Source organism: Solenopsis invicta, chromosome 14 (genome assembly GCF_016802725.1).
Source record: "Solenopsis invicta isolate M01_SB chromosome 14, UNIL_Sinv_3.0, whole genome shotgun sequence".
In the NCBI taxonomy this organism is placed as follows: domain Eukaryota; kingdom Metazoa; phylum Arthropoda; class Insecta; order Hymenoptera; family Formicidae; genus Solenopsis; species Solenopsis invicta.
The window spans coordinates 13,161,060-13,181,994 of NC_052677.1; the positions used below are offsets into that span (position 1 = coordinate 13,161,060).

Here is a 20,935-nt window from a genome sequence, read left to right on the forward strand (position 1 = left end):
ACGCCGTACTCCTTTCACGCTCGTTCGTCGGAAAACACGATGGACCACCAACCTTCTTTCCCCGAATGCGCCTCACGATATGCTCATTGCTCACCGTAAAGTGAAATTTGAATCTTTCGTCGGCTGTCGCTCCATCTGTTTTCCATCTTCCAAGTTTCCCTTTACAATCGAACGATAACGCCACCGCGGCGTGGTACTGCACTTTTCCGCGCTGAATTTTCCGCACGCGAAACACTGCTACTGATTTTACTTGCCGAATGAAATGCGACAGTGTCTAAATTTAGAAAAACAACGTACGCGCGCGCAATTGTTTTGGAACCTTTTCTTCCCGGCAAGGTCGCGCTTCTTCCTCGACGGAGGCTCTTTCTTCGCGAAGCAATTTCCACGAATCTGTGGAGCGCTAATTACCATAGTCAATTGCTGTTTCGCAACAGAGGGCAGTTTCGATCAAACTCCCATTAATAACAATTGGCAGAACTGCTCTCTCAACAGAGTTTTTAACCTCGCGAGAGATTCATCCAGATTCATCGTTCCCGAGTTGATCTTTCTACCTGTATCAAACGACGAGGAGACAAGCTATTTCTGTTTATAATAGAGTATCACAGGTGTTGAGCTCGACAAGATTGAGGTAATCGGAACTTGGTCGAAACCGTTCGGATTATCTCTGTTATTCTTCGCGATGACTTCGATGAAACACCGATTGACTTAGGGTACGTTCCACTTAATACTCGTAACGCTCTTGGAATCATTTCATTCATCTTGTTTATCAAATATTAAACTAAGGACAAATGACGCTCGTAAGCGTTAAGTGGAACGTGCCTTTAACGCAATTAATATGTCGAGAAATGACTGCATTCAGTGTTCGATAATTTAAAATTACTTTGATAAAGATAAGATGAAGCAGGGTTTCTGAAAGGCTTGATATTTTTATTAAAATATTTTAGAAAGAGTTGGATAAGTCAATATATATTTTTTAACTAAATAAAATTAAAGTTAACAATTTATAAAATTAATTTAGTTGCAATGAAAGTTACATGAACAAAAAACTAACTGCTTGAATGTTACATTAAGATTAAATTAATTTAAGCTAAATTAAAAGTTAATTTTAAAAAGCATTATTCATTAAATTAGAAATTTGCGAATTTTTTAAGTTAGATTACTCAAAATTATATAATATGGATCATCAAACAAATTTAATATTTTATTAGTAAATTAAGTTTATATACAATAATAAGAGATATTGTTTTTTTATGTATTTGTCCTTAAGAAAAAGAACTTGATAAAATATTTCAATGAACTAATTACTATATCAATAGATGAAATATCAATAATTGGTTATAATTAGTTTATTGATATATACCCTACCCTGACTATATCAATAACTGATGAAATATTATATAATAAGTGTAAAATAGTAGTTAAAAAGTTAGTAATTTTTAATATAATTGATTTTAAATGATTTAATTTTTAACTTTAACTATTTATTTTTGAAGCATAAACTTTCATTTATTAACTTTTTTCCTAAGTTAAAAATTAATTTATGTAAAAGAAAAAAAATTATGAAGGAAAAAATATTTAATTATTTCCAATATTTTTTTGTTATTGCATATAAATTTAATTTACGAATAAAATATCAATCTTGTTTGCTGATTTATATTATAATTATTTTAAGTTATCTAATTTTAAATGCTTATGAATTTCTAATATGATTAATGTTTTTCTTACATCCTTTTTTGTGTAACTATATAATTGTTGAATCAGTTGTATGTTTAATTGATTGTATCGGATTAAATATTTTAGTTTTTTACCAAATGTCTTCTCAGTAAATATATATTCGAGATTCTGCTTTAATTTAATTTTGCTGGTTGAGTTGATCGTCGCGAATCAGAGTTATAATTATTGAAACTATAATTGAATATAAGTTATATAATTATTGACAACCTCAATTATAATAATTACATTCAATAATTATAATATAATTATTATAATTATTGAATGTATAATTATTATAATTGAAGTGTGTGTCCTTGTCATGTGGAAAACTTTGACAATACAGTGTTTGAAACCATTTCGCAGGTGTCGTCAGCAGCTGCGGTCCACGTATCGATCTTACCTATCTGCTCTATCTCGCGTAAGTACTACGTTTCCGTCATTACCGGTCGTTACTGACGGAATACCGACGAGCATCGCGCGCTATAAAGATCCATCATCGTACACGTTATTCGCAAGGCGTGCACTATTTGAATCTCGCAACGACTGTTATTTCGCGAGCGAATGGGAAATATCCGTTCCACTTTGCGAGGTATATAATAATATCATTGATCAATGGCATTACGAAACTCGTTTTTCCTAATCTGTAGCTACGAGATAGAATGGACCTTGATCAAAGTAAGATACGATAAAAAATACTCTTGGACTGAAGCTCTGATTGACTTAACCCTAAAACGCTAAAGGAATGTTCATCTGAGCGCTAGTTCGAGTTTAATATTTATTGTCATAAAAATTTTGATAGCTTATTTATCATGTTTAAACGATGAATGTTACGTATGTAAAAGATGTAATTTCGCATAAGCAATTCTACCGGTTGAATTAATCACCGAAAGTCAATCGGAGTTTGGGCGAGATCGCCTCAAGGTCAAGATTCGACATTCATCGGTGCCCAGTCTCTTCGAGTAAAAGTAATTCTTGAATACTGACGCACTTTGGTCGTCAAGCGAGATCCTGTATCTGATAATGACTGTTAATATTTACTCTGCATTAAGCACCATGTCAGTCGTTGTTTACTTATTAAACTGATTGTTCTCCCAATTTATTCCCAGGCAGCAACCCGGCAACACGAGTCAAACGCGTTCGGTCGCTACTTATTTATTAAAGATGATTTCTCCTCCGATTTATCCCACGGAATCATCCCGGAACACGTGTCGAATACACCGTCTGTTTACTTATTCAGAGCCAGGTGGATTGTGCCATAAATATCAAAATTCAAGATCTACATGGATTACTTACATATTGTTTACCTTAGGTTTATAGGAATCATTTTCACATAGGCAATACAAGCAATGTAAATTATTATGTAATAAATCGAATAACAATAATACTGAAAAAAATAATCAAACTGTTAAGGATGTATTGAACATACAGTCCTTACAAAAGTAAGTAAAATTTGGAAAATATGTTTAATATTAACATTTCAAATAAATTATATACATATGAAAGCTGTGTGAATAAGATTATATTCTTATTTAATAACATAATTTTATAGTCTATTTACTTTGTTATTAAAAATTAAATCGTATTTTTACAACATTAAGAAAAATCTCAATTTTTTTGTGTAAGTACTTCAAGTATTCAGGATGATTTATACAAAGTTTTATTGTGATTGCCTGTTTTTATATAAATAAATAATTAAATTTTATTTATTTTACAAAACTTATCTCTGTATCACAAATTACAATGAAACTATATAGATCATTGTGAATATTTAGAGTACTTAAATTAAAAATTTCTGATTTTTATCATTATTATTTTATTATTATTTATATTTTTATTAGAACACATGTCTACTTTTTGTTGAAATAATTTTTCATTCAGATAAAACATTGTCACCAAATTTCCTCCATTACTTTCAAATGTAATATAAAACAATCTATAATTTTTTCATAATTTTCTTAATGCTTTGAGAAATGTCCTATACATCCTTAAATTGTTAATATATTTGACTTTAATACTGATAAAATAAAAATATGTAATATTAAAAATAAAATGGAATAAACATTTTTTACTATTTCTGATTTGAAGCCTCTACGATTATTGTATACGTACAGTGAGAAAATGTTAATTTGACTAAATTTTTCAACTTGATTGAATGTTTTCAGACATTTATGTATTTAAATTAAGTATATATAAATTCTTAAACTAAAGTTCATGTATTTTATGTATCTAAATCAAATACATAAATAATTGAACTGAAAAACTTTAATCGCATTGAAAAATTTAATCAAGTTAACAACTTTTTCACTGTATGAATACAATAATCAATGAATCAAAGAAGATTCAGATTTTATCAGAAATAGTGAAAATCGTTCCATTTATTAACTTTTATATTATTTTTTCATTAATAATAACATTAATAACTTTTTCTCATTGTAAATGACATGTAAAACATAGTTTACATTGTATAGATAATGCAAGTTATATTTTACACGTATATTTACGCCAAATCTTGTTAAAGACGCGATTCTTCTACCGACTTATACCGCAGCATCCTAGAAATTTGTATAACGATGAATGGAAGGATGAGGATCGGAAAGGAGCTGACAGAGAAAGAACTCTAGTGCGAAAATGTCACTTGACGGAGCTATGCCTTCTGACGATCTGTGCGTTTATGTCAGGAACACTTTATTTTACATATTTACACCGGTTTCTCTCTCGTTCTCGAGATTGCATTTTTGGTCTACCCTTTCTCTCTCTCTCTCTCTCTCTCTCTCTCTCTCTTTCTCTCTCTCTCTCGCGTTCTATTTTTCTCTCTTTCTCACGCATACACGCACACACGCACGCTTCTGATACGCGTTTCCTTCTTCGAAACGAGTACAAATGAAAATCATTCCATAAATTAGAAAAGAACATCGTCGACTACTTGTTAAATGCGTTTGGCTAACCAAACGGTTCTCCGAAAATGGAACAGTAGCTTGTTTATCTTGATCAAATCACCCTTTAACCAGTAATCCCAAAGCTCGCCCTTGTCCTTACGTTTAATTTTCTTTTTTTCGTTTTCTTTAGTTCATGTCTGTCACATATTGTATGCCGAAAATTACAAATTATCCGCCTTGCTCTTAAAAAAACTCTTAATATAATATTTCGTTTAAATTTTAGCGATCTGATACGAGTATCTATTATCACTATCGATATACAATCTTATGAGAATTTGTTCCATGATGATCGTGAAATTCATTCGGCAATTTTATTACAGGTACCTATTTCTGGTGCAAAGGAGTTACATCTGGTTCACCGGTTAAAGGGTCATGATAAAAACTTCATTCTCGACTACGATAATTAATTGAGATCATAAAAATAACGAAGCTTAGATTACATTTATGCCCTGCTCTATGCGACGTGTGAGTATACGGTACCGTAAACGGATGCTTGGATCCTTGGATCTTCAATCGAATGCTTTAGTGTACAAATTTAAAAATTATCAAATACAACAACAGGCTATCGAATCTCTTTTGTGTGTTTTAGGCTTAAAAGGATTACAGAACTAAGAATTGCGTAGACTAAAATGTTCAAGGAGAATTGGAGACTTAATCGGGAAAAGCAAGGATTTCCGAAAAGGTGAGGATTCATGGAACGAAAGAAGTCGGTAATAAAAGTGTTCTATAAGGTAAAAATTGAACGATTGAAGAACTTAGGGTGAAGAATCCAAGGATATGAGCATTCAATCTTCAGATCATTGGATCCTTGAATCCTTATATATCCTAATATATATGTATCACGTATGTGTACGTACGTATGCCGTATGTGTTCGTGTATATGTGTATATGTGTGTAGACAGGGATATGTGTATTAAGATATCCCTTAATTGCTTGAGTTCTATTATTGCAAATATCTCACCTTTGACATTTTTTCTTCTACAAATTGGAAATATTACTCTCATTCTCTCGCTGATCTAATTTTGTTGTCGATAATTTAATTCGCCAATGCGTTTCTTCCATCACAGCGCGAGAATTTGTTACAAATAAGGGACACCCTAGTACGTGTATGTACGCAGACATGTGTATTAAACGTATGCATGTATAGTACGCATGTATACATTTCTGGAAGTGGAACGTTCGCATTATTGAGGTATATCTACGTTCAAGCGTTCGGATATTGTCGGTTCCTCGAGAAGCTAGAAAATACGCTCCACAGTCGGGAGCCAATTGCCGTTTCTGAATTTTTCTGAACTTTTACGCTTAACGCAAGTACATTCAGATCGCACCACTCTTCGAGAAAATCGAACATTCTTCGAGCAACTAATACCCTTTCTCCCTCTTTTACTTCGTTGTGTCCTCGAAGAATCGTGCTTTCTGCAATCGTTGTTCCGAGATGTGCGAGTCCGATAAATGAAATGAACAGTCCTAAACGTCCCTGAAGTGAAGCTAAAGTTAAACGAGTTGTGAACATGAAAAAATATTGTAGTAATTAGTAGAAATCAACTAAAAGGAATATTGATAAGTACTCTTTTAAATTCGCCTTATTTTATTGTTGGATATTTCATGACATATAAATTCAATTGTGTTGGTTCGTCTATCATTAATCTTTCTTGTTACTTTAACGTTATATTTCTACATCACACATCACTTCAGTGACATCACGGACAGAGAAATCTTGTTATGAGATAAACGTGAAAGGAATGTTCAACGAGCGCAAAGCGATATTTCAATAGCGATATAGGTCGTCGCAGAGTTTTTGAGAACGGACCGTTAGAAAGTCAACTCGTGATTAAACTCGCGTTAACTTGGATTATTATAAAATCCTTGAGCCTTTAAATCCTTGGATTCTTGGACCCCTGAATTTTGAGATCCTTGGACTCTTATTAGATCTATGAATTTAGAGTCATAAGCCTCGCACTCGAACCGAGATTTCTCATGCTTAATCGCATTTAATCCATCCACCGGAGTGTACTGTGTGCCCCAAAAAAAAGGGATCAGTACATTTATCTCGAAAGTAAGAGTTCTTTTCAACGCGTCATTTCGTAATCCAAATCCCAAATGGTGCGAACCGTGTTAAACATTAAAAATGAAAGGATTTAGAAATATTATATTCCCAGTTTCTTAAATTTGCAATTCATTTTCTTAAATTAGTAGACCGGGAACTATTCTCGACTGAAAAGTGAAACTAAGCAGATGCGAATTTTCATAAGATTGAAACCTAGTTGATCCCTTCTGGCTGACATCTCCTATCGAGACACCCGGTACAACTTGGCGAAGACGGCCGAGAACGAGTCGCGGCAGCCACTGGTCCTTCACACGATGATCCGTATCCGAAGTCATATAGTCCAGACCTGCACTTTCTCCGCGACGACGCACCAGCTGGCGTGGTCATAATACGATGAAATGATATGCAGGTTCTCTACGTACTTGTTGATCAGCTGATCCAGCTCGCCTTCCCGAAAGACGTGATAATATTGGTGATAGGTAATGGAACCGCCGCCACGATCGGAGGGCAACGATTCCTGGGACGAGGCATTGCTCAAGGTATCGGTGCTTGCGGTGACTCGACAGCCCGGGGCGCTTCGCCTCTTCGTCTCGCTCGACATCTCGTCCAACGAACGGCCGCGTTCTTGCAGTCTTCGTCGTTCCATCGAACTCCGACGAGTGTTCTCTATATTCGGATTCGATACTAATGACACCGTGCTGCCGGTGAACAGTCTCGCTGTCGACTCTGCTTGGCTGCCGTCGCTCAGGCTCGTCGCCGTGTTCTCTATCAGAGAGTCGCCCACGTCGCTCGAGTCCATCGACAACCTGCTCTGAGAGGAGCGCCATTTCCCGGTTACTTTCGAGTTTTCCACTGCCTCCTCGAACTCGCCCGTCTTCGACACCATCACAAAGTCCAACGTGTCGTCCGAGTTGCTGTGCAACAATGACGAAGTGTTGGCGGAGCGACAATGCTCCTGATTGACGTTGGGTTTAGGTCCTGCTCCGGATTGGAGATTGAGCGTGCTTTCAGCATTGATAAACGATTTTTTGGTATCACTTATGAGATTACTATTGGATTCGGGATTGAATCTGGATACAAGTTCGACTTTAGTTTTTAATTTATCTTCGTGATTGACTCTAAACATTTCGTCGTATTTGGATATGAATGTAGTTTTGGGTTCGGCTTCGAGCTCAACTTCGTACTTGGAATTACATGGAAATTTACAGTCGAATTTGGACTCAAAAACGGCATCCTCGCAGAGAGATCTGGAGGATTTCGGGGTCGGTTTCGATTGGACCACATTGACAAACTTGTCGCGTCCACTCCCATCATACGCTTCATTTACGATCCACGAAGTTTCCTTAGGTACTTGATTGCATCCGTCCCAATAGGCTGTGGTATTCGATTCTACATCCAAGGTATTTTCCGCGACGTCCGATGACGACGACGTGGTTCTCGACGTCTGACAGACTTCGAAAAAATCGAACGACGAGTTCTGGCAGTACCGACTGATATCTCGTATAAGATCGCTGCTCGATTCGTTAGCATAACCGCCCAAATCTACCGAAGCGGATTTACAATCCTGCTTCAAGTACGCTCGCGTTCGCACACTCGACTGCGACCAGATGCCATCATTATTCCGCCGTTGTGCAGCTTGCGAAAATTGTTCCACTTGGACATTGTGTTGAATCGCCGTCCCCACGGCGTCCTCCAGCGAGCTCGCCACGTTGGCAGCGGCCTCCAGAAGCCTCATTGACTGTGAAGAGATGGACTTTTCGCTTTCCAAATGAATGCGCGACGTAGGACAGATCGTATTAGTTCTTACATTATCTTGAGAAATGTCGCGTATATTTTCGGTTTCCGCAAGGAGCGTGTCATCTTCGAAATCCGCGGACGAGTTGTCGTGTGAAGGATCCAGAGGTGTAGTTAAATCCTCGAGTGACGTTATTGTTTCCATACTCAACGACTCATCGTCACGTATACTACTTTCCGTTTCCTTCGTCCTCTTAGATATATCGTCTCCATTTGACTTGGAAAGACTCTCATCTGTCTGTGCGTTATTTTTCTTCTCTTCAGCCCCCCTCCTCGCGATATACCGTTCATCCGATGTAACGCTGATTACAGAACCGACTGACTCAGGCGACGAGACACCGCTGGAATCACTGTCTAAGTCATCAGTCTCTGGATTGAACAATTCCAGGGATAACAAACGCGGCAAGATCCTCGTGACTGTCTCCAGACGACCCGAAGCCGCTGTGGAGGCACGCCTGACCAATGGAAATGACGGTCTGGAGCGTGTCGCAAAGCCCGGCTTTGCTATGAGCAGCTCCTTGATTTGGTTCAGTCTAGCTTTTCGGCTGTCGTCCTCGTTTGCGATTGGTTCGCGACCGACTACTTTAGTAACATCGTTCAAGGGACGTATCAACGACGTGGTGTCCGGTTCTACTGGTTCTGATATAAGACGGAGATCTGACGCCGCTGCTTGTAAAGTGTTATCGGGTGCTTCCTTACAAATGACAGTCGTTCCACTAGGTTTTGTCGTATCGCCGACATGCGTACTTGTATTCGTGACAGATTGCTGTTTCAGCAATGGTGACACGTTGATCACTTTAAATCTAGACGATTGACCACCGTCCAGTGGCTGCTTAACACGCGGTGATGGCGGTGCCGAAGTCGTACCGAGCTGCAACGCTGCCGGTCGCGGCGCGGAAGGAACCTCATTGATCGTGGACGACGCCGGCGATGCCGCGACGGCGACATCCTGCTTCGGCACATAAATCACAGATGCGAAGCTGTCCTCGGAGTCGACGCTAGTGTCGCTCTGCAGACTGCTGTCCTTGGACGAATCTGAACCGTCTTCGCGTGAGAGACGACGTTCGACACCCTCGATACTACGTTTCACCAGTGTTACCGGTTGTACTTTATTGTCCGTTGACTTCGACTTTGTTGTCGCTTCTTCCGTAGCGGTCGATTCACTCTCGCAGGATTTCCATCCCTGCAGCATCCGAACGAAACCGTTCTTGATTGACATGCTAGAGACCTTTTCGATGTTCGTTGTGGAGCGCTTGATTTTGCTGGTCAGTCCATTTTTTAACAGTTGGAAACGCCGACTGGCGCTCACCGGGCTGATCGAATCCTTGAGCGCCTCAAATGTTCGCCACTTGCAAATGAGCTCTTCGTTCAACGATGTCTGCTTCATGATATTTCTGCGTACTCGTTCTTTCTCCTCCTGCCGTTCCGCCGACATCAATTCCTCGTTCATCGAGCTTTGCTTTAAAGGTATGCTACGTTTATGCAATGACTGGCAGGAGAAGTCCGGGAGATCCTTGATCAGGTTTTCAATGGCAGTGTCTTCGGAATTTTCCAAACCGATTTCCTCTACATATGACTTCTGTTTCACCAGCCGCGGCTTTGAGCCGCTCGACGACGACGAGACCGATCGCTCGTCCAGGATTAGTTCGGATGTTGAATAGAAACCTGGGATGCTGGACCGGGAACGCACCAAATCGAGCCGTTCAATCTCCAGGATATCACCCAAGCTTTTGGACTTGATGCTCAACGTATCCGCGGAATGCTTGTTCGTCATCGTCAGCGTATGTGTGGTCTCTACGCGGCGCAATTCGATTGGCAACTCGTCCACGTCAGTCGTGTCTTCAGGATCGTAGAGTCGCCGACTCTTAGTACCGCTCTGCCAACTTCCAGGGAACCATGCACGACCGCCACCTCCGCGTCTGCTCCTCGCTAATTTCTGAAAATAATCGTACAAACTTATAAATCATGGACGATAAACAGGATAGTTGAACATAAGTATAATTTCGTAATAGCGATTAAGTAGGAGAAATTTAATTTTTTCTCTCAGATTATTGTCCTCAAAACAAAATAATAGCGATCGAATAAAGCAGTTTTAAATGAATAAAGAAAGTGAATAACTCTCGACATTTAATTAAAACACTATTATTGTGGGAGGTGAAAACAATATCAGTAGGAAAATCAATAGGAAATTTCCAAACACATTTTTAGTTAATCTTTTAGATACTCGAGCTTGAAATGTTGCATTATAGGTAATCACGCTTTCTCTCCCTCTCCCGCTCTCACTCAATCACTCGTCTATTTACCTGCAACGCTCGCCGGAAACAACTATAACAGGTCTCATTTGGGCTAGAGAGACTACTGGTGGATGGTGACAAGCTGAATATCGGATCGATCCAATAACTCTTGCTTTTACATTTTCGTTGGCTATTTCTGGAACAAGAAACCATGAAAGCTATGACCTACATACGATATTTACGGGAAATGCAGAAATTGCGCGAGGATGAGACTAAACATGTTACGATCAATCCCAACATCGATGAGATAATTTATCAAGAACTCACCTTTTAGAGAATGACGGATTTTTTTGTGCAGCATCATCATCTCGTTTCTCGTTACTGTCTGACACACCCGAATGCTTTATGCCGTCTGACGCTGCGCTCATGCAATGCGATTTGGGCCACGGTATTAGAACATCTTGCGATTCAAACTGTGAATTATATATAATAACAATATAATTCATCATTCAGACATTTAAGATATTTATCTTTGAAAAGGAATAATTAAAAAGATTAATTATTATTTCTTTTTTTAATTTAAAGATTAACTTTTTAATGAAAAAATGAATTAAGAGAAAAGAAATCTTACCTTTCTATGCTTTTGTTCCATAGCCCAAACGGATATAACGAGTCGACCTCCGATTCTAAGGACCCGCGCCAACTCCTTCAACGCATGTACCCTCCTCTCCGTGGTGGCGAAGTGATGCACCACGGCGATCGACAGCACCGCATCGAAGCTCTCTTCTCGGAATGGTAGAGCCAAATTATCGCAGATTAGAACCTTATGGTATACAAACAAGTAATTCCGTGAGTAAAGTATTCAAATTATTCGCACGTATCAAGTCAAAATCAATTTAATTTTCTTGCGCAAAAAATATACAAATTCCACAGAAGAACTAGATTAATTGATAAAGTACAGAATTAATTTAAAAATAAATAATTTATATATATATATATATAATTGATATATAGTATACACGCACCTCGTTTTCCTTCTCGCGCGCAATGTCCGTGAAACGCTTGCATCGGTCCACCCCTATCTTGAAAACGCTGTGATTTACGCTGAGATATTTTCCGTTGCCGCAACCTAGTCGATGCAGATATAACATTGTTACATAGCCGGGGAGTAATATGATTTATAAAGCATGCGGGACACGCAAACTCTATCAACTATGTAACCCACTACGCGATGAATATTTTACCAACGTTTGCAACACAATGAATGAAAGCAGTTTAAAAAAAACACACATAAAGTATATTTTTGACTGACCGATGTCACAGACGAGAGCACCCGGTTCAAGATCTTGAAGAAACTGATATACTCGTGGCCAGTGTTTATTTTGTGTGGTCTTCTCGGCGCATTGCTCGTATACTTCGTGGACATAGGCTTGCTCTAAGGCCACCGAGCGAGCTGCATGCTCTCCGTCGCTCTCAGACATCCCTCTCGCTAAGGTGATTTACCCTCGTCCACATGTGCGCTCACAATGCTGCACAGAAACATTTGTCTCTCTAAATCGAACAATCGAAAAGTGATTCAGATCCTGGGATTGAAGGCACTCGAGGGATCGAGAAGATAAATTTGACAGAATTGTGAAAATTTAACAGAACACCGAGGTATTTACACTAAAACGAAAGGATTATCCTTCAATTACGAACTCTGGATACCGACGCGTCAAGTTATTTTGTCGATTTTTACAGGACTGCAGCCTGTTGCATCGAGACCGTTGCCGAATAGCGCGTGAGACTCTTGCGCTGCCTTGGCACAGTAACACCGCGCGATAACGCACGTCGCGTTTCTGCTCATAGACCTATCTCGCAAGGCGGCAAGCATCCGCAATAGAACAGCTCTCGCAACAATCTGAGTATCAGCTTGTCGGCCCTCAGCTTCTCCGCGCTCTCCGCTTTCTTGAGACGATCCGAGCGGTACCGCAAACGGGGCACCGTGTACGCTCGGCACCATCGCAAGAAGCCACCGGTGTCCTCCGTGCGGATGAACGTCACGATCGCCCAGAGCGTGCAGAGATTTCGGGATTTTTTTCTGGTACGCAGATAGAGCTGACAGACATCCAGAAACGTCATGAGATCGACGACGCTCCTTTCCATGGGGAAACACGTTACGGAATTTTCGCGAGGCGAATTCGATGACCGGGAACGACCGATCTCGCGGTGTTTCAAAGGGGACTCGGAAATCAAAAGTCGCGACTGAAGACAGACGACCGAACCCGATCCTTTAAATAGATCCTTTGACGAGCGTCACCGAGCGGAAAATCCGCCTGGCACGAGGGCTGCTCTCCGCTCGTGCCACCGCCACCCTCGCATTGTGTTCTGTGGCGAACGCCGTCGGAGGCAAGTGGACCGACTTTAAAGAGCACCCTTCCCCGCATCCACCTTCCTGCGATTTTCCCTTCTCCCCCCCCCCCCTTCGCGAGATTCCCTTGGTCTCTGTCGCGGGAGAGCGACGAAAGGGCCGAAGTACATGTGTGCGTCGTCGTTCGCAGGCTTCCGATACGCGACTGCGCGGTGAATTTATTCGATATCCCCCTTTTCGCATAACTGGGTTAGTCTCTCTCGATGCACTAGTTTAACTAATTTAAGGATGCCACGAGATGCCTCGTGCACGACGACTAATGTCAACCGTCGTCACTCAACGCGAACGAGCGGCCGGGTGCGGGCGGATGGACGGATGGATAGATGGATGGACGAACGGGCGGACATACGTCGACGTAATATCGACGTGCGCGCTGTTGCTCACTTCCGAGGGATGCGACGGTGCAGCGGTGATGCACGAGATGCGATTATTAACTCGCGAAGAATTCTACGGGCGCTCATTCTCAGGGGAGCCGCGGAAGCATTCGGCTTCCTCGAGATTTTTCACGCGCCGGCGTACCAAAGCGCCTCTTTAGACTTTCAGATTTCAAAGAACAATCATACAATCTCTCGCAATAACGCAAATAGAGAAATAACGTGCGAAACGTAATCTACATCCACCGCTTCTCACTTTACAATCAATTTCAACGATTGAATTATTGTCAGGCTATTATGCGCCTGTGTCGAGAAGGGAGAGAGAAAGAGAGAGAGAGAGACTTGTCTACATGCTACTAATGACAACGACTTATAAATAGAATGTGAAATGCATCCCACGCGAGTGCTTACGTCACGAAACGTCGCCTGTCCGTTCAAGGACTAAAGACCGATCGTGTCGAGTGTGGATTGCAGATATTATTTAATTAGACTTTCCACCTTAACTGGGAAAAAAAAGAACGAAACGTCGATGTGTATCGTCATTGTCTCATGGCTTTTTTTTCCAAATTACAGATTGCCTGCATATTTTGAGGCGTGAAACAATCCAGCGATCGTACGCTTGGTACCAACGGACGCTGAGATTTGCGCAATGTGAAATTGTACATGACAAACGTTCGCCACCCCCTCGGCCAGACGGAGAACCACTGTACCACCACGGTTAGACTACACACTACGTAACGGTTGGATAGTAAGTGTGTTGGTCTCGACGGCGTGGGTGGTACGTAGAGCAACGGCAATGTGCCAACCGTGAGAGAGGCAGCCATGAATGAAAGTGCCGCGTATCGATTTATCTGCGCCGCCCTACATACGAAATATGATAAATAGAGAGTGCCTCTCTACCGATTTGTATACTGACACTTGGAATCACCACGTCATCCAGGCGTATTCATCTCTCTCATTCTCGTCTCGGTTCCCAGTTACGTGTTAATTGAGGTGCAGCAATCATTATCTCGCGTATCTAATACGGGTGTAATGAGATTAGATCAGAGTTATTTCAATGAGAGCACAATGGCGAGGGAGAGTGGAGAAGACATTATGTTTCGCAATGTCAGATAGACGAGCGATAGAATTAATTGTGAGAGTAAGGCAATTGCAAAAAATGTTATACACGTGCAAATAGTATAACAAATTATATAATTCATCTATGGCTTAATTAGAATTATTAATCGAAGCTAATATTTTTATGATTGGTTGTCTCGAGCGTTTTGCGACGTATTTAATAATTTTACGTCGAAATTTTAATTACCGATTTCTGTTTTAGAAATTCGGGAGCGAAATGCGCAAAAAATGGGAAAAATTCAACAATCAGATGTGGAATTTCGCGATCGTGTGTAATCGACGCGAACAAGCGCGGACTATCGACTTCGTCTGTAACAGCACTAAACGCGTCACCGTTCAAAACGATTCGATGTGGCGCCATTATTCATTCATGCGAGCTGCCTCTACGTCAATGACTGAGAACCATTTCGAGCTACCGTGCCGATTTAATGATCATTAATATGCAAATTTAGCGGTTTTGAGGATCTTGGATCTTGGAAGGAATCCAAAAATTGGAAAATTTTGAACAGCAACGAGTTAGAAGCCGTCGTGATCGAAGCAACTACAGCGTCAACGTCAAGCGCAAGTTATCGACCACTTTATACTCGATGCTGATAAGACCGTATCAATCTTATCGCGCAAAACGATACCGCGTACCACTGTATCCCTGAATATGTAAAATCAATTTCTTCGCGAGAGAGACTACCTACGCGAATTCGTTCGGGCCGGCGACGGCCGCCATCGCGCTGATCGGACCGCGAGACCGTCACCTCGCGTGAGAGACCGACGGCGAGGACATGGACGGACGCTCTACGCGCATCTAGATGTCAAAGACGATTTTTCTTTCAAGACTTACCTGGGTCATGAGAGAGGCGGAATCTTCATGCTCGCGGTGAGATACGCTGCTGTGGCGGTAAGAGGGTGCAGCAGCGCGGTGGCAGCGACAACGGCGGCGGCGAGGTCGGCAGCGGGTCGGGGTCGGCGGTGGCGGCAGCGGCAGCGGTGGCAGCGTCGGCTGGTACTGGTGCTGGTTCTGGTGCTGCTCGCGCGAAATCGGCGTCGCGCGGATGTTCGCGTCTCATCGCGCCGCCGAACGGATTCCTCTCACATCGCCCCGCGTCGTTGATCCTCGCCTTTACTCCCTTTTCCACTCTTTCCTCTTCTTCCCTTTTTGTTTGCTCACACGATTTTCACACACGGAGTACTCGCGCGACGGAAGGGTGTGTTACGCGCACGATGGACGCGCGTTTCGCGAAGAATCGAGCCGACCGACCGACCCTCCGACAATGGCTGCGGTTCCGCTAGGGGTTGAAGGGAGCACGCGCGAGCGAGGCAACGCGACGCGACGCGACGCGGGCGTCGCTGTGACGCATTACCAGCGTAAGAGGGAGGAAAGGGCGGAGGAGAGAGTGGGTGTAATGAGATACGTTTCTCCTGCCAGCTGCGGGTGGATGGGCGAGCGTAGGTAGATGCGCGAGAAATGTGTGGCTCGCGGTATCTATAGAGAACTTATAATAGAGAACGTCTCCGTGGAGAACGTCTCTGCGATTGCACATTTGTAGTATCCTTGTACGTCCTCGTGACGCGTCACAGACGTCAAAGGGAGTTGCGAGCAATGAGTATATAAAGAGATACATGCGGCGCTCGCACGTGCGGTGACAGTCTCGTACGTTAGATCTGATTGCCTCTTGTAAAAAAACTGAAACTTTTCTTTTTAAACACGAAATTGATCACGGTTTTAATTTACGATTGTTTAAAAAGAGATTTTTATGAATCTAGTTTTAGAGACCGCTTCAGCAACTCTGATTAACTTAAAGAAATTAGTCGACTAAACTTACTAACAGTTAACTATAAAACTGAAAACTGACCGTATTATTTCATTCACCTTATACATTTTCTGCAAATAATAATTTATTTAAGTAAAATATAATATTTAATTAATAATTTTTTTTAATTAAAATAATTAAAAAATTAATTTAGGGATGATCAGTTTGCAGTTTTGCAGTTGACAATTTATAAATTTTTTCAGTCTATTGTAAAGTTAATCAGTCTATTGGAGTCAAGAAGACCGGCCCTTAATTCGATAGAAGGTATTACCGTGGGATCAAAAAGTAGCAAACTATACATACGAATAATCCACAGTGGATTACTTAAAGTCAAAGGTGAATATAAAGTAATATAGATACGATGCAGATACGATATGAAAGCAAACTAGATACAAGTACAGAATGTCATACGCACACATAAATACATTTTAAATAACGTGTGTAACGCGAGTAAAGTTCATAAAATTCTTTTTTTTATTATTTTTTATGTTATATATTATATTAATATAGAACGTACGCATACGCGAAAATAAAAGTGCCAATAGAAAGTAAGGTAATACGTTAGACGTACGATAATTTAAATGTATTTTGTTTAACTTTAAATACCTTATTCAAGATGTACGGCCAATATTTAAAGTACATCGTAGCATCTGTACGCCCGACGGATTTATGTTGGCCCTGAGGACAGTCGGTGGAGTCACCACTCCGATATTTCTGTTACTGTATAGATTCTAAAACGTATAACGATACTTTCAAATTTTTTTCCAAACACATTTTTTTCCGATTGCATACGATACTACGAACCTCAACGCGGTATCCTGCGGCAAACATCAGACCTAGGTCCATTACTGGGATTCTGAAGGTCGTTGGCGTGCCGTCCGTACGTCTGTTCACGAACGCGACCGCGTACGAGTAGTAGTTTTGGTAAACTGGGATGATGGGCCTTATCCAAATCTCAATACCGTTTTTCTGCAACACATTTTGATAATTTCAAGCGAACGATTACCGTCACCAATGTAATGAGTGAATAAAATTTCGTTAATCTTGCATTGTAACTAACTTATGACAATCGATATCATACCAATATATTTGTAGCACTGACACGTTCGACTTTTATGTCACTCACTTTGTATATTCGTCGTCCTTGAATGCCTAATGGATCTTGGTTTACGGCGATAATCTTTTTGTTTTGCAGGATAGCTTTGTACAATGGCCTGATCGTCCTGAGATCGACGGACATGAGCAACGGTGCCGCTAATATAGCCCAGATTGCCATTTGTGTTTTACTTTGGTCGTAACTTAAACCGAAGTTGCCGATGATCAACATGTCTGGATCATTCCAGCGCCCAGGACCGGCCCAGGGCATGAGCGTGTCCTGATTATCACCGTAGTAATCGATGATACTCTCTACGCTGGCCCAGGAATCCTGGATGTCGTGGTAGTTACGCCAGAGATTGCAGGTTTGCGCAATTGCGGCATAGTTCGGCTGAAAATTCGATGAACTTCATTGATTGGAAGAAATAGATCAGGAAGAAATAAATGAGACCAAAATGCATCGACACTCACTTCTATACGAGCATAAATTTGGTAGACAGGCCAACTGCAAGAATATACCATAGGCCTTCCAGTTTGATTGAGGTAATATCCAAATTCGGGATAACCTTTTCATAAATACCCCATTATTTTATTTCTAATTTGTTTGATTAAGAAAAAGAGAAAACTTATTAATTATTAATAGAATATAACTGATACCTGTGTTCATGTCATAAGGATTGGCATGACATCCGTCTAATTTCACATAATCTACACCCCAGGAAGCAAACGTGACAGCATCTCCAGTCAAGTGGCCCAATATACCTGGAAATCCAGCGCAGGTGAAGTTTCCATAATCCTCGTAAATACCGAACTTGAGACCCTTTGAATGCACCTGACAAACAAAGCAACATCTTTTATAAATTAAGCATAGTGCAGTCACAAAACAGTATTATGAGCCTGGGAAAAAACTTAGTGCGAAATTATGCTTTTATACAACTGACAAACATTGAAACACAAAAACAAGACATTTTTAGAACAATTGACAGTAAATTACATAATCTGCCAAGCTCTTTATGCCATATGGAAATCGTTCACTATCAGGTACGAGTAGTCCATTGCTATTCCTTTGTCTCGCCAACCAACAGTCATCCATAATAATATACTGGTATCCTACTGCACGGTACCCTTGACTCACTACTCTATCTGCCATAGTCCGGAAAAGACGATCACTGTAAAACACAGGAGACCAACCAATATTCTCTGTACTTTTACCAAGTGTAACTTCTGTCGATATATATTGTTCAGATTGTTGAAGCTCACCTTATACAATTATCTGGATCGTTCTTGCAATCGACGTTGCACCTGAATCTTTCCCACGCCAACCATCCCATTGGAGGTGTTCTGGCTAAGCCATTCTCCAGCGCTGGAACTACAGTGACCAGCGATAGGAGAAGGACTACGGTTTGCGCGGCATCCTGTAGAAAGGTAACAAAACTGCTTTTATAAGAACTTGATAGTCTCTGATCACCGATTTTGATCAACTTCTATGGATGTATATTCACTCAAATATTTACTACAGTAACGCCGATGGCGTTAAGACGTCGACTGCTACACTTGAGGGTCCAGATTCGATCCCTAAGAATGAATTTTTTTCATTTAAATTTTATATTTTTAAATTGTTATACAATTTTTAAACCATTTTTATTACTTAATACAAAATGTTATTTTTAAAAAAATCGAAGAATTTAAAAATGCTCTTTTATTAATAATTAAATTAAAATTTCTCATGCACATAAAAAATATATAATAAAGATTTACCATTTTTATTACAAATTAATGCCGGACGCTATGCTGCTGACTCGTTCTTTTGTAACAGTATTATAAATGCTGCAAATATTTAATCGTCACTTTCTCGAGAATGCCTTAAGTGCAACCTATGGATTTACTGTAGTAAATGTTGTGAGTGAATACTACACCCATAAAATTTTATTAAGATTAGTGATCAGAAACTGGTTTTCCTTGTCAGTAAATAGGATAACGAGTGTACCGGCATAATCCAAGGGTGCGGAGCGGAGCAGGATTCCCGTGAGAAAACAGTCGACGGTGAAGTCAGAGTCTGTTAACCAGCAGGAACGACGCAAGGTATACACGTGTTATGACGAGACGTGTCTTCCGTACTGATCTGGGGATCGATCGAATATTTTAAAACCTAGAGAAAATTATAAAAGTGAATTGTCACTTGATTGGATAACTTTCATCTCGTAATGTCTCGCAGAATTGTTGACCGGTATCATCATAGGCTCGCGCGTTTACAATTTGCATCTCCTTTCCCCTCCGCGCCATTTTTCAATATGATACGTTTTCGAAGGACGAATCAAAACGATAAAATTTAAATGAATTTATAATCAATTCAAGAGGCCCGTTTTAGTCTCTTGAAGAAATTTTTTTTAACGCAAAGAGAAGGACAGCCAATTTACGAACAAATTAAAAGATCTTATGCAAAATTTGCACATAACTATCCCTACTTAAAACTGATTTGAAAAATTTAAACCGCATGATTTAATAACAAATTTTTTTATATCCTTCGCAAAAGGATATTTGACGAATCTCTTATTAGGTGCCACCTAGAAATTCGGTACGTCTTGTAAATAGAAATCTGCAGTGAATTAAATGGCACACGCGAATGTGCGAATAACGCAAGCTTCTCGCAACTCAGTACCGAGCGATTGGCTTTATATGCAATAAATGCTCTCGTATAACGTAAGGAGGGAATATAATAAAAAAAAAAAAGTGAAAATAACATATCTTTTGTCTGCCACGTGTCGCGCGAGTGTTATTTTATTGCAGCGCGCTCGTATATACGTGTCCTATATATATGAAACGACTTATGGATGTGTCCATTCTATAAATATATGCGAACATTTCTGCTAGAGAGATCTTTGATTATATATAACAATTACGTTTTCCTCCCCCGTTGCATTATCGTGAACTCCTATTCATACGCGGTCCATATCTTCGTCGATAAAGTTTACGATTGGATTATCTCATACAGCACAGAACGTTGGAAGAACATTGCTGAGATATTGCAATATTGAATTTATATTTTTTTACGTTGATTATTAATGTTGTTGAAATGACATTGAACAAATTATCGAACTTTGTTGTAAAAAAATGGACAAAAATAAAAAGTCAATAGAAGTAAATAGAAATAAAGTAAATAGAATTGAATTTTATAAAATATACATGTAATAAATAATATAATAGAATTATAAAAAATCTATAATTTTTAATAATAAGTAATATACAAATTTAATTTGCTAATAAAAGCAAACCTAATTACATAAAACAATTCTCAATTTCATAGGAAATTTTAAAATTATTTTTATACTGTTAAAAAATTGAATGAAATAAATGTGTGAATTTTCTAAATTGTTGGAAAAGTATCTAATTTTAAAAAAACAATATTGA

General features: G+C 39.9%; 3 protein-coding genes and 1 long non-coding RNA gene across 8 annotated transcripts; 2 read left to right on the forward strand and 2 right to left on the reverse strand.

The window, feature by feature from the left end:
• The first annotated feature begins 79 nt into the window (after positions 1 to 79).
• LOC120359597 lies at positions 80 to 3,219 on the forward strand. 4 transcript variants are annotated; one of them, XR_005576366.1, is made up of 3 exons: positions 80 to 710; positions 2,077 to 2,678; positions 2,820 to 3,219. XR_005576366.1 is itself a non-coding variant. In XM_039457613.1 (2 exons), the coding sequence occupies exons 1-2, from the start codon at positions 2,033 to 2,035 to the stop codon at positions 2,970 to 2,972; spliced, it is 423 nt and encodes a 140-aa protein (XP_039313547.1). In that variant the 5' UTR covers positions 1,935 to 2,032; the 3' UTR covers positions 2,973 to 3,219. The 4 variants fall into 4 exon arrangements, 1 of the variants encoding a protein (XP_039313547.1); XR_005576368.1 differs by having other exon boundaries at positions 2,077 to 2,388; XR_005576367.1 differs by having other exon boundaries at positions 80 to 628; positions 2,077 to 3,219.
• A 1,125-nt stretch (positions 3,220 to 4,344) lies between these two features.
• LOC105208204 lies at positions 4,345 to 15,675 on the reverse strand. Its single transcript, XM_011177994.3, has 7 exons — positions 15,463 to 15,675; positions 12,037 to 12,253; positions 11,750 to 11,853; positions 11,356 to 11,547; positions 11,052 to 11,197; positions 10,794 to 10,920; positions 4,345 to 10,426 (listed from the first exon to the last, which is right to left on the reverse strand). The coding sequence occupies exons 2-7, from the start codon at positions 12,203 to 12,205 to the stop codon at positions 7,028 to 7,030; spliced, it is 4,137 nt and encodes a 1,378-aa protein (XP_011176296.2). The 5' UTR covers positions 12,206 to 12,253; positions 15,463 to 15,675; the 3' UTR covers positions 4,345 to 7,027.
• On the forward strand, positions 13,259 to 20,397 carry LOC113005026. Of its 2 annotated transcripts, none has more exons than XR_005576370.1 (6): positions 13,259 to 14,649; positions 14,830 to 16,768; positions 17,628 to 18,070; positions 18,247 to 18,306; positions 18,773 to 18,952; positions 19,494 to 20,397. It is a non-coding gene; the product is annotated as an uncharacterized LOC113005026 (long non-coding RNA). The 2 variants fall into 2 exon arrangements; XR_005576369.1 differs by lacking the exon at positions 13,259 to 14,649 and having other exon boundaries at positions 16,180 to 16,272; positions 16,636 to 16,768.
• On the reverse strand, positions 16,763 to 19,620 carry LOC105208212 (alpha-N-acetylgalactosaminidase-like). Its single transcript, XM_026139906.2, has 8 exons — positions 19,515 to 19,620; positions 18,788 to 18,942; positions 18,522 to 18,696; positions 18,185 to 18,359; positions 17,999 to 18,093; positions 17,559 to 17,918; positions 17,237 to 17,401; positions 16,763 to 17,163 (listed from the first exon to the last, which is right to left on the reverse strand). Exons 1-8 carry the CDS (start codon positions 19,518 to 19,520, stop codon positions 17,044 to 17,046), a joined length of 1,251 nt encoding a protein of 416 aa, XP_025995691.2. The 5' UTR covers positions 19,521 to 19,620; the 3' UTR covers positions 16,763 to 17,043.
• Positions 20,398 to 20,935: the final 538 nt, after the last annotated feature.